The 12,959-nt window shown below is 38.6% G+C and overlaps 1 protein-coding gene across 3 annotated transcripts in view; it reads left to right on the top strand.

Moving 5' to 3' along the window:
- The window catches only part of PALLD (palladin, cytoskeletal associated protein), a 408,346-nt gene that overhangs the window by 384,877 nt on the left and 10,510 nt on the right, over positions 1-12,959 (top strand). For all 3 annotated transcript variants that reach the window (XM_030312774.1, XM_030312775.2, XM_030312776.1), the window contains 2 exons: positions 2,475-2,624; positions 11,467-11,561. In XM_030312774.1, the coding sequence (XP_030168634.1) occupies positions 2,475-2,624; positions 11,467-11,561 (245 nt within the window). The remainder of the gene's footprint in view (positions 1-2,474; positions 2,625-11,466; positions 11,562-12,959) is intronic.

Below are 12,959 nucleotides of genomic sequence, written 5' to 3'. Positions count from 1 at the left end.
TATTCACAAATCCCTTGTTATTTTTAAATCTTACTCAAGGCTTAAGATCATTGCTTAAGTTCTAAGATCACCGATTCTTATTTTAAAAAACACCATGTCCACCAGAAAGATGACCTGTTGTTTTTAACATAATTTTGCATTTCTAGTATGAATTTCAATGTTTCACAGCTTTAAGGCTTAATTTTTTAAGAACGTTTTATTGTTAGATTTTCTTCTTCACCTTTCCTTCCTCCTTCCCCTTCCTTCCTCCTGTCCTCACTGCCGCTCTTTTTCTTCCCTCCCTATCAAAGTGTGGAATATTCAGCATGTTCCAAAAAATACATTCTTTCTTTTAGCTTATGCTTTTAAAAAAAAAAATTCTGCCTTTTACATGCTTGTTCTGACTGAGACATGAGAAGGTTGAAAGGCGTTTCTAGTTCACCCTGTTTTCATCTTGTATATCCTCCCCTTCCCTCTCCACCAACAGTCTTGGTAAAATTGTTGGACTGTTTCCTAATTCTCATTTGAAAGTTGTAGTCCAGATATAGCAGAGGTGAGGAATAGGATTAAAGGAAAGAAACAGTTCTGAAGAACTGGCATAGTGGCCAGAATGCAAAAGGAGGAAACTGTGTTCTAATCACAGCTTCTGGGTTCCATCAGAAATAATAAAACCACCAAGCAGAGAATGATAATTATGAAGTATCATGCTTTACATAATTTAATTTTTAAGACTGAGAATTATTAGTCTAGTTGGTGATTCATCTTTAGTTCTGCGGATTAACAATACAGGCTGTAAATTTAGAGCTAATTGAAAAATGGGGGTTGGAAGAGTTACAGCAGTCAGATCCCGATTATTCATGCCCTTATTTAGTGCTATATATTTCTAGCCCATCCTTTCTTAGAAATGTATGTTTTGGAAAGATTTTTCAGATTCAGAAGCTTTGATAGAGAGTTGAATTTGAATGCCAGTTGTGGTCTCAATGTGCATTCTGATTTACATTAAGGAAGAAGCTCATTTTAAAAACTGAAGGCTCTAAAGGAGGTTTCTTCTGTTAGGAATGAGTTAGGAAAGCTTGAGTTTGCAAGGAACACAGATGACAACAGAGAACTTGTTGTGGCTTTAGAGAGGGGGATTTGTTTAGTTCCCTAGCCAGAGTCTGGAGGCGGGCTGATGGCAGGCGTTAGTTCTGCATCTAGGCCATGGTAGGGCTGCTGGCACTGTGATTCATCATGATGGCCCTGTGTCTCAACCGTCCAAAATAATAACTAAATCATGAGGGATCCGCCGGCCAGTGATTTTATTTAAAGATGACAAAAGGTAGGAGGACCTAGGGAAGAAGTAACTGGACCATTTTAAAATGTGTTATTTAGTCCAGATTTATTTTTACTTTATTCTTCACATGTAATTTTCTATCAAACCAAGTTAAAATATTATTGAAAATTATTGTAAGTTTAAATACTACTGTGTTTTTTCTTAACATAGTGGGGAGAACTGACAAACACTCAACTTTGAGCATATGCTCCTTGGCCCAGAATGAAAACAGTAGGCCTCTACCCACCACCAACCCTTAACTGTTGCTCACTCCTCACTGCCATTTTGTCTAACACAATTCAGTGGAATGGAGTAAGGAGTCTGTTACTGTTCTCTAAAATAACCTTTTTGGGGCACCTGGGTGGCTCAGTCAGTTAAGCATCCAACTTTGGCTCAGGTCATGATCTATCTCACAATTGAGTTCAAGCCCCGCGTTGGGCTCTGTGCTGATAGCTCAGAGCCTGGAGCTTGCTTCGGATTCTGTGTCTCCCTCTGTCTCAAAAATTAACATTAAAAAAATTTTTTTTAAATAAATAAAATAAAATACCTTTTTACCTTTACAAGTAATATTTTTAATTCAGTACATTTGAAAATAGAAGCAAAAATGGAAAATGCCTGTGAAGCCACCCCAGAAGTTATTACTGTCAACGTTCAATCTAGATCCCTCCAGATAAATAATATGTAAAAAAATATGTGAGTAATATGTGAATACCTACTTACATACATACTTTTTAAAGTATAAGGATGTATCATTTTTTAATTTTTTTTTAACGTTTATTATCGAGAGACAGAGACAGAGCGTGAGCAGGGGAGGGGCCAGAGGGAGAGGGAGACACAGAATCTGAAGCAGGCTCCAGGCTCTGAGCTGTCCGCACAGAACCCGACGCAGGGCTCAAACTCACGAACCGCGAGATCATGACCTGAGCGGAAGTCGGACGCTTAACCGACTGAGCCACCCAGGCGCCCCAAGATATATCATTTTTAAAAACTGAAATAGAATTAAACCTGTTTGTCACGTACTTTTTTCACTCAAAAATCAATTTCCTGTTCAGATGTTCTGTTTAACATTTTAACATGAAAACTCAGATCAGCTCTGCAGATCACACAGTTATTCCTTATCAGTCCCCCAAACAGAGTAATACTACACACGTCCTTAATCTTTAATCATTGTTTCCTTTCACAGATCTATTGGTTTAAAGATGGAAAGCAGATCTCTCCAAAGAATGATCACTACACCATTCAAAGAGATCTTGACGGGACCTGCTCTCTCCATACCACAGCCTCCACCCTAGATGATGATGGCAATTACACAATTATGGCTGCAAACCCTCAGGTAAAGATTAAGGGTATAGGTCTGGCTTCAGTTCTGTGCATAGTGCTTACAGGCATTTATTTGAAGAAAGGAACTGTTTAATTAAAAAGGTGGAATCTTATTTCTTTGACTTGAAATGATTTTCCCAAATTTTACATCCATCTTGATTTCAGAAGATAGAAAAATTCTTTATTAGTATCTATTTCATCAGGTGTTTTTCACATGAGTAATTCCAGTGTAGACGTGCATTCTTTCCACCAATGTTACTGAGGGCCTCATAGGTACACTTATGCAGGTGATGGGGTTGCAGTGCTGGACAGAAGAAAGTCCTGAGATAGAAAGTAAGCCAGTAAACAAATACATAAATAATATAATTTCAGATGGGATTAAGTTCTATGAAGGAAAAAAAAAAGAAAAGTGTAGTGAGTGACATATATCAATAGGCTGTAGTAAAAATCCTCAAAAAAGTAAGATATTTAAAAGAAATACAGATACACTTAATTCACTGGAATTTAAGTCGTATATAAGTGTAGATAAATTATAATTTTGATAGCATCTACATATGGCATTCAGGATTATTTGTTTCCATCCAAATGTTTTCTCTTGTATTTGCCCTTAGATTTAGGGTCAGAAAACCAGCTGACTCCTTTAGAATTTAACAGGCAGCTACTGGTACCAAGTCCCCAGTTCAAGCCTGCAGATTCCTTTTTGAGTACTGTATATATTTGATACACTTTGCTGGGTACAGAGGATGCAAAAGTGAGTAAGGAGTGATTCTGTACCTTAAGACCTCCATGTGTGACAGGGTAATTTTACAAAGTCAGCAGAAGTCACTTTAAAAAAAAAAAAAAGAAGCTAAAATTAACAATTATAGAACTAATGAAGATTGTCCAGTTATGTTTTTTAAATCTCTGATCTATTTATATCATTCCATATTTCATTATTCCTTTAGAAGGAAACATGAAATGTTAGAAAATGATACAAATAATTTCAGCAAAGCTTATAGACCTCTAACAGTTTGTGCAATGTTTGTCCTAATATTACATTGTCATATAAACATCTGTTTCTGCAATACTACTAAGATTAGAATGGAACTCGAATTCTCCACAAATCAGGTTGTGAGGGAGCACAGCCGACTTCACTGTCACAGTTTCCATGGTAAATATGCACTTTGTCCAGGTTCCAATTTTTCAATCGGTGAATACATGACCATCACCTTGAAAAATAGTCAAAAGCGCAACTCTTACTGAAAGTTACATTTTAATACTTATTTGTGTTCATATTTGGAGGATTTGAGGGAACAGAAGTGCAACTTGCTTTTTTTTCTTACTCTATTTTCAGTATGTTTCCTTGAATATTATTAACAAATTTCAATTCTCAATTTTCTGCCTTTAATTAAAATAATAGAGAACTCCACAAAATCCAAACTTTTTCTTCATGCTGGGTCCTTTGTTCCTCTGTCCCCTAGAAAGCCTGGGATATATTATGGAGATCGAATTAACTGTGTTCCAGCACTCCCCAGTGCTGGTCCCGATGTTAATTTTGAGGCATTTTTCCTAGCGAGTGTTTTAAACTGTTACTGGAGTCAGCGGTTTTATAGAACAAAGAACATAAATGTAAAATTGCAATTATGAGTCTGCTTCTAGTCTTCTTCAAATTATACTAACCTAGTTTTACATATGGAAAAGTTCTAAACGGGAAAGGACTTGCTGCTCATGGCCAATGGCAGGGTGCAGAGTTGGAGACTGCGTGCCAGCCTCTGAGCATTTAAACTACTGACAAACTAGTTGAAGTCATTCGATATCTATTGAAGTCATTAGATACAGGAGGGCTGCTGAAGATCCCCTTTGTAATACGGAAGAGGAGGAAGGGAAAGAAAGAATACCACAAAGGCCAGAAATATCGGACAGGGTTGATGCTACTGAAGAGCCTAAATGGTGTCATTCAGGGGTTAAGAGCATGAACTCTGGCATCAGACAGATCTGAGTTGAATTTCTCTCTCTGCCACTCCCCACCTATGTGACCTTTAGCAAGTGGCATAATTTCTCTGTGCCTATTTCCTCTTCTGTGAAATAAGAGTAATAATATGGATTTAAATAATATACTTGGTTTACCTGGCATATAATATGCTTTCGGTAAAAGCTAGTTATTGTCATTATTTTAATTCAAAGACACTAATAACCCTGTCTTAAAGCAGCAGCCCTAAACGTTGGCAGGAGCCTGTGGAATCAGGATGTGAAGGATCAGTTCTGTTTCTAGATACTCCCCTACAGAACTGTTAGAGAGTAGGCAAGTCAGTTCAGGATGGAATTTCTACCCAACATGTTGCTGGTGTGTGGTCTTCTGACCTCCTGGCTTCTCCTCCTTACCACCCCCATGGGAAAGGAGTCAGGCAGCAGATGTGACCGTGCCACAACTGCCACAGCTGTGGGCTTGGGTGGAGGGAGCTGGGAGCAGGAGACCGGCCACACCCACAGCACAGCTGACGGGAGCCACACAGGAAGCTGGGAAGTGGCTTTGCTCCCAGCACGCTCAGGGCCCTCATCTCAGTCCCTAGCCCCCAGCGAATTCTGCTGCTTTAACCAAGCCCCGGGGTAAGTCCCTCCGTTAACTCTCTCTCAATCTCGGCCTCTACCCTTTGAAGAGGAGACAAAGGAATGAGAAGTGCACCAGTTTACATCAGGTTGCCAAAAGCCCAGCCCTTCTAACAGAATTCCCATCTCACCTGGGATTTCAGCAAACAGTAATGTGACTGCCCTGGGTCTGTCAGAGGGAGCAAAAGATTCAAAGAGCTCCGAGGCCACAGTAACCAGAGCACTTCCTGATACCAAGAATTCCAACTACCTCCCAGTGTGAGTTGATCCACCCAGTATTCTAACTTAAAGAGGGTGAGGCTAAATTAAGTCTCCTTTTCTACCTAAGGACCAGGGGCAGGCATAGGAGGGGGAACTTGTGAAGAGAATCTGAGGAAATCCTAAAAGTGGGCACGCAGGCCTCAGATTGAAATTGCTGTGAGAGAATTTTTAGATTTAGGGTACTTGGTATTACACGCCATTCCAAGTCTCAGCATGTTGCCTGGTTGATTTTAGTTTCGAGAGTAAAACTCCTTTCCTCTCCTGGCGTCTTCAATACCGAGCAAGTATGTGCAAATATGCCACATGTAGGTTTTGTGAGTTATCACCTAGAAATTGGAACAAACTCTACCATTCATTAGAAGGACAAAGAGGTATTTAAAACATGACAAACAGCAGACCATTATCATTTGTTGCTATAGGAATACCATAATAGAAATGTTTAACAGTGTTTTATTTCATCTCTACTTTATAACATCTTTTATTGTATATTATTTTGCCATTTTGTAATTGATTTAAAAGAAGCATGATAATAAGGCACTGGAAAACATTTACAGAGTCAAAGCTGAATTTTTCAGGATACATTAATCATGAAGGCATAACATATAGTCAAAAGAAAACTTAAGTTGATTCCCCAATTCCTTGATGCCATTTAGTTACCTTAAACTTTTTTTTCACATTTTAAAAGCATTCAGTTTGAAAGGGAGACAGCTCCTTCTATTTTTTTCTGGTACACTGGACTGTACATGACGTGGAATGACCAAGGGAAAGAGGAAAAGGCTGGCCTGGAAAAATGAGTTCAGTAATGAAACACAGACGGCAGGGCTTTCCTGAGCAGTGGAAAATAATTACACAAAGCAGCCGGGAGAAAGGGTGAGAACCAAGGAAAGAGAGAAATACTAAAGGTTAGCAGAATATTTTATAGAATATTTTTCCACCTGGGTTAATCTTTGGGGAATAAGAAACACGTTAGATACTATTGACTGCATCCAAATTCTACTTGGGATGGAACCCACAGCTCCAAGCACATACTGGACTGTGGATCACACGCCATGTATGCGGCTCTGGCAATTCATGAGAGACCAAAGCAGTCACATAGTTTAGTGAAACAATGAGTGATTGTGCGGTGCTACACCAAACATAATGCCAAAATGAGGATCGCACACTCGGTTTAAGACGCAAGTAAATCTAAACATGAATGTTTTACTTTTTGTTGTGTTGCTAAGTTACGCTGTGTTGCGCTTGGAGTTTGGAAGGGCTGTTTTGCAATTTGATGTTTCCTCAAGTTGCATTATGTATACAAGTGGCAAGCTTATATAAAGACCTATGTGCCACAGTTAAATTTCATAAGCTAGGAAATATAAATGTTGTTTCCATATTATACAAATAATTGGCTTTGCGTGAGGCATGAATAATCTTTACAAGATGAATGTTTAATACATAATCACTTTAAGAATTCAAGCTTATTACTTGTTCTATAGCTTTAAACTCTGTGGATTTGTTTGGAATAGAAAAGTAACACACAGCTGAATTAAATTTAAGAAGTTGGTTTGCTTGTGTTTTGTTTTAGCATTATAAGGTTTCCTGGCTCATTTCAAACTTTAAACATTCACTTCCATTACTCCTTCATGTGTTAATAATAAAGTAGATAGAAATGAGAAAGTTAAAAGCAAATACAGCAGCATTAATGTCCATCAGAGCCCAGCAGTCACAAGGATTACTGGGGTTCATTTGCACATTAATATGATTAAAATTTTGTATGACCTTCATAAATAAGATGGTCAGACTTAAAAATCTGAACTTTCAATTGCATACACCAGAGGCATCCTTTCAACAGTGTTACAGTGAATTCTGGGATCTTTTTTCTAACTAAAAATATCAAAATTATACAGCTTATGAGTTTGGGTGCTTTCTAATTTTTTTAAATGCTTATTTATTTTTGAGAGAGAGAGAGTGACAGAGCATGAGCAGAGAGGGGCAGAGAGAGAAGGAGACACAGAATCTGAAGCAAGCTCCAGGCTCTAGGCTCTGAGCTGTCGGCACAGATCCCAATGCGGGGCTCGAACTCATGAGCTGTGAGATCATGACCTGAGCCGAAGTCGGATGCTGAATCAACTGAGCCACCCAGGCGCCCCTGGATGCTTTCTAAATGCTCCTGGTCATTTACTGATTAGTAATATGTATTTAGCCAATAATACTGTATTATCAAACTAACAATTCTGCTTCCTGAAGGTCATGACTTCCCCTTTTATGTTCAGAAGTGAAAGATGGTGTAGGAGTTAAAAACGTGACAAATGGTGACATATTCCTTTTTCTTAAATTTGGGCAGTTAGGAAGATACTCTGTGGCACTATTTGTGTATATGGTTCTAAGCAGTAGTGTAGAAATCTTGAAAACACTGTAGAAATGTGTAATCTTGACAAAGCAGTATACCAACCTGTTGTTATTTTTTGGAGATGGAAGAAGAGGCAGGGTTTATCCTAAGTGGAGTCTAGTGGTTAGAGTTGAGTAGGACAACTTTTATCTCATACCTCAAATGCAGCCATTACATAAATACAGTGACTATACCAATGTGCTTGGCACCTTTCAAACAACAGCATAAGTTTTTCCTTTGGAGTAAATTATATCCTAATACCGAAAGAGAGAAAGAAAGAGAAAGAGAAGGAAAGAAGAAAGAAAACCTGTTGCATATGAAAAAATAATTTTTTTTGAAAAGAAATGTTTTTAAAACAATTCTAAGGGATGCTTCATGTCCATCTGGTTGTTATTATAATTATATCCATATTCAGTGCTATAATAATTTAACATTTTGAGTGTTTACTGTGTGCAAAACATAATACTAAGTACTTTACGCCTACTAACTCATTTAATCTTCATAAGAACCCCTGCAGGATTGATTAACTATATGGTCCTACTTTATCGATGAGGAAACTCAGGAGGTTAAATTACCTGCCTAAAGTCACTCAATTATAAGGGACAGAACTGGTTTATAAACCTAGACTGACTCCAGAGCTAAGGAGTGTCATACAAAGGTGTCTGAGGCTCATCCCAGCATTAAGAGCACTGAGGGGCAGGGAAGACACTCACTAAAAGAGTTATTTTAAGGAATCAAAAAGGGGGGGGGGGGGGAAAAGCATACTCAGGCAAAGTATAACCACTTGGAAAAATTTACTGCAGTCAACCAAGCTGTTGGGACCCCTGAAAATCATCCTGGTGCATGTCTGTGCATGTATAATGTCTCAGACTCACAGTAAAAATACCAGCAATGATTAATAATGGTAACTTGGTAACTTATGACATCAAGTACCATTTGATATTTGGAAGATGAAGATCATCTTGGGTTACATCATTTAATCTTTACAACATCCATGTGAGACAAATATAGTGCGCTGGTTTTTACAGAAGAAACAAAGGCTTGAACAAATTTGGTGATTTGGCCAAAATCTTCAGAAAGTCAAAACTCAAATCCAGGTTAGAGAAAATTTTTTTCTCTGCTTCCCCAAATTCAAGGTTAAAGATTGAATTTAACTTACATCTTTCTCTAACCACAGAAATGATAACTTAATGTTAACTTCCCTTGTGGGTCCTCTGGGTTTTACACAACGAGGAAAAATGTATACAAATTATATAAATCTATTTTAAGATATTCAGATTAAAATTATTTGCTTAAGTAGCAAAGCAAATACTAAGGAAGTCATATCCCATGTCAGTACAATTTTGAAGCTATTTGTATAAAACAAAATATAAAATTCCTTGCCTTTGGCTTCCAAAAGAACCATGGATCTTACATGTTCACTTGTTAAATCAGTTACTACAATGCATCGATTGCATAATTTTAATGGGGGTCTTCTAAACAAGTCACGTCTAGATTTTCTGTAGCAGGCATAAGACTTAGAGGGGTTAGAGAAAATTAATTTTTCAGATTTCAGGCTGGCTTAGGGGGGCCTCCCAAGGGTTTGGCAAGAGATTAGCATGAGAGAACTGACCTGAACTTCAGATGCAACAAATCTAAATTAGAAATAATCCCTCTCGGGGTGCCTCGGTGGCTCAGTGAGTTAAGGGTGTGACTTCAGCTCAGGTCATGATCTCACCATTCGTGGATTCAAGCCCTGCACCAGGTTCTATGCTGACAGCTCAGAGTCTGCTTTGGATTCTATGTCTCCCCCTCTCAGCCCCTCACTTGTGCTCCGTCTCTCTCTAACAAATAAACAAACATTAAAAAAAATTTTTCATAAAGAATCCCCCTCATAATGTTCTACTTCATGTCTCCTTGGAAATTTTCAAGAAAGGCCATGTTTAAATATGACCTCAGTAGCAAGTACTGTGAATGCCAGGGGAAGTTACATATCTAGTGGGATAACACTTCTTCAGTTTCCTTTCTTTATGACCACCTCTTTCTATCTGATAGCCCCCGGTTCTTCTCCTGTCTGTATTACAGCACTAAGTGTCTTTGCCTTTTCGGAGCGGTCAAGGCCCCAGAGAAGTCCAGTCTGCGGGGAGACCCTGACAACCCTGCTGACTAGATTCCTGCCCTTCGCTGAGTCCTGCTGTGGGGTTTCTGTGTGTCCCCTCCAGCACTGTGCCCCCCTCACGTAGTTCATCATCGGCTGGAACTCAGAAAGCAGCTCCTCAAAGCATACAGCACACCTTTGCTCCTGTTACCTGCCAGTACTGGCAACTTGGAATGAAAAGGAGATTCACTTGTCAATTCTGACTCTAAGTGCACATGAGGGCAGCTCATCCACTATGAGCTAGAAATCACTGAGTCTGATCATTAATAATCTGCTTATCATTTTTCCTCTCTTGCCGTTCCCTTCCGGCCATCATCAGAATTTAGAAGTACAACTGCTCACATTCTCCTAGGATATGAGAGAAGAAAATCACTGATTTTGCCACTCTGCTAGTAATCGGGGAAAAATTAAAAGAAGGGGCTAAACCAAAAAGCCAGAGTAACAGTGGGGATTTATTCATATCATCTGAGTCCTCTAAGTATTACTTTTGTCTATCCTAGGAGAACATTTATCAATTTTTCAATTTGACAAGCAACTTTAAGAGAGAAAATATGGCTTTTCATTATATAGGCCCATATCATATGACCCCCCCCCACACATATTTTAGATATTTAACTGCTTCTGATTTTTAAGTCATGATTTTGCTCATTTCATGCGAATATGATGACCTATGTATGGGTCATTATACTCTCCTTGACACCCCCATGTGTATTCTCACATAATGTTCATTTTATCATGCTGGCATCTCTTTAATGTATGGTTTTTGGAAGAGACACTACTCACATTTAAGAAATATATTACTAAAAAGATATGTTAGAAAACTAAAATCATCTCGTTTGATTTCAGAATTAGCTACAACCAATAGATATTTGACCATGAAAATGGAATTATCGCAAGAGAGTAATGTCCCCCTGCCATAGTTCACAATCCAACATTGTGTCTTAGGGAGACCATAGCAGATTACAATGAATTCATGAAGGATTGTCATTTAAAGACCATTCCAGATAAAACAGTAAAGCTTTTTTAAGAGTCCTAAGTCAGACCTAGTCACTGAGTTCCTTAAATACAGAGTGCACTGAGGAGTTTAACTCAGGGAAAGTACATTTCTGAGATGGATCGGTGTCGTTACTAATATGGTCTATTTATTGGTTAAGAAATAATGTCTTAAAGGGGCGCCTGGGTGGCGCAGTCGGTTAAGCGTCCGACTTCAGCCAGGTCACGATCTTGCGGTCCGTGAGTTCGAGCCCCGCGTCAGGCTCTGGGCTGATGGCTCAGAGCCTGGAGCCTGTTTCTGATTCTGTGTCTCTCTCTCTCTCTCTGCCCCTCCCCCATTCATGCTCTGTCTCTCTCTGTCCCAAAAATAAATAAACGTTGAAAAAAAAAAAAAATTAAAAAAAAAAAGAAATAATGTCTTATGGAGAATAGGACAGTAAACACGGTGGTGCTTGAAGGTTAGTTGTTTTGCTTGCAAATCATTTCTTTTCCTGATGTCTCTGACAGGGCCGCATCAGTTGTACGGGACGGCTAATGGTACAGGCTGTAAACCAAAGAGGTCGCAGTCCCCGCTCTCCCTCAGGCCATCCTCATGTCAGAAGGTATTTCACACGTTGCTTCTCATAGGTGTTACTACGGTTTCATTTCAGTTATTACTATAAATTCAACACTACTAGAACCGTGATATGACCCCAAAAGTGAACACAGTTGCAAGACACAAGAAAGTGAATACAATCTTAAAATGATACATTGTACGGCTCCCTGATTATTCTTGTCTGCAATTCAGAAATGGGAAAGGAACAAACGGTTGCCAATGTCACTAAGCCCAGTTAGATATACTATCACTAATTTGTTAATTGGGGCCCAATTTATGTATGAAGATATCAAGACTCAACACCTTTAAATGGCAGCACATTAATGTGAAAATACCAGTAAACGATACACAGATATTCAAAACCAAACTTCTCCAACCAACAGCTGTCTAGACTGCCCATTACAAATTATTGCCACTAGATTTCTTAAAATCAGCTAGTTTCCTAATGTTCACATTTCAGTCACTTCTAAAGAGTTTATTTTAGATGACAGTTTTGTAGGCAAGGTGTGTCCTATTTTAAATGCTCAACAAATACTTGCTAACAATAGAGTGTGCTTTCTAGTCCTCGTTAACCCTGAGTTTGTGCAAGGATGTTGATGGAGTAACAGTAGGCAGAGACAAGGAAAGGATATTGCACTTAAAAAAAGAATATGGTAAGTCAACCAGCCTGTCATCTTGGGTTCCTATTTAGGTATTTTACACAGTACGCTCAAATAGCCCAGACAGTAAACTACAGGCCACAGATGCAAACACTTTTGGTGAAGAGAATGCATACTAAGTTAGGCTCACAGAAGGTAAGCACCAAACAAGTGGTGTTTCTGCACCTCCTCGTGATTGGATGCACAGAGTCCTTTGTTCAACAATTTGGAAGACAATTCTGGCTCTGAAACACAACGGGGGTTTAATTCTAACTTGTTTGTGACAGTGTCTGTTCACAGGAACCTGTGCCTGTATGTGTGAACGTAAACACAACATAGTTAGTACCACATCCATGCTCTTGCATTTTTTTTTCTTCTGCTTCGCTTGTGTCTTCAATACATTTAAGACTGTCCATGTGCCAGTGTCTCCTAGGAAAGCATTTTGTTCATAAATTAGACCTGTAGTTAGAGAAGAGGAAACTACCTAAAACTGGGAATTACTGACCTATTATACCGCTCTTTCATTTGTTCTGCTTTTTCTGGTTAAATGTTTTTAAACTTCTCTTCTAGTGATTAGTGACCATCTTGTTCCTTTCTTACATCTTCCCTGCAATTACTTTAAATTTTATTGCTCTTAAAGGTGCCTCTAGCAACATACTTAAAAGTGAGAGAGGTACACAAAATCTGGAAGATTTGCACAATTTTATTTTAAAGCTAAAAAATATATAATTTGTTTTCCTGGTTAATATGAAAAGGAATTTTGATTG

The sequence above is a fragment of the Lynx canadensis genome, chromosome B1, assembly GCF_007474595.2.
Source record: "Lynx canadensis isolate LIC74 chromosome B1, mLynCan4.pri.v2, whole genome shotgun sequence".
Lineage (NCBI taxonomy): Eukaryota > Metazoa > Chordata > Mammalia > Carnivora > Felidae > Lynx > Lynx canadensis.
This window is presented reverse-complemented; position numbering and strand designations above follow the sequence as displayed.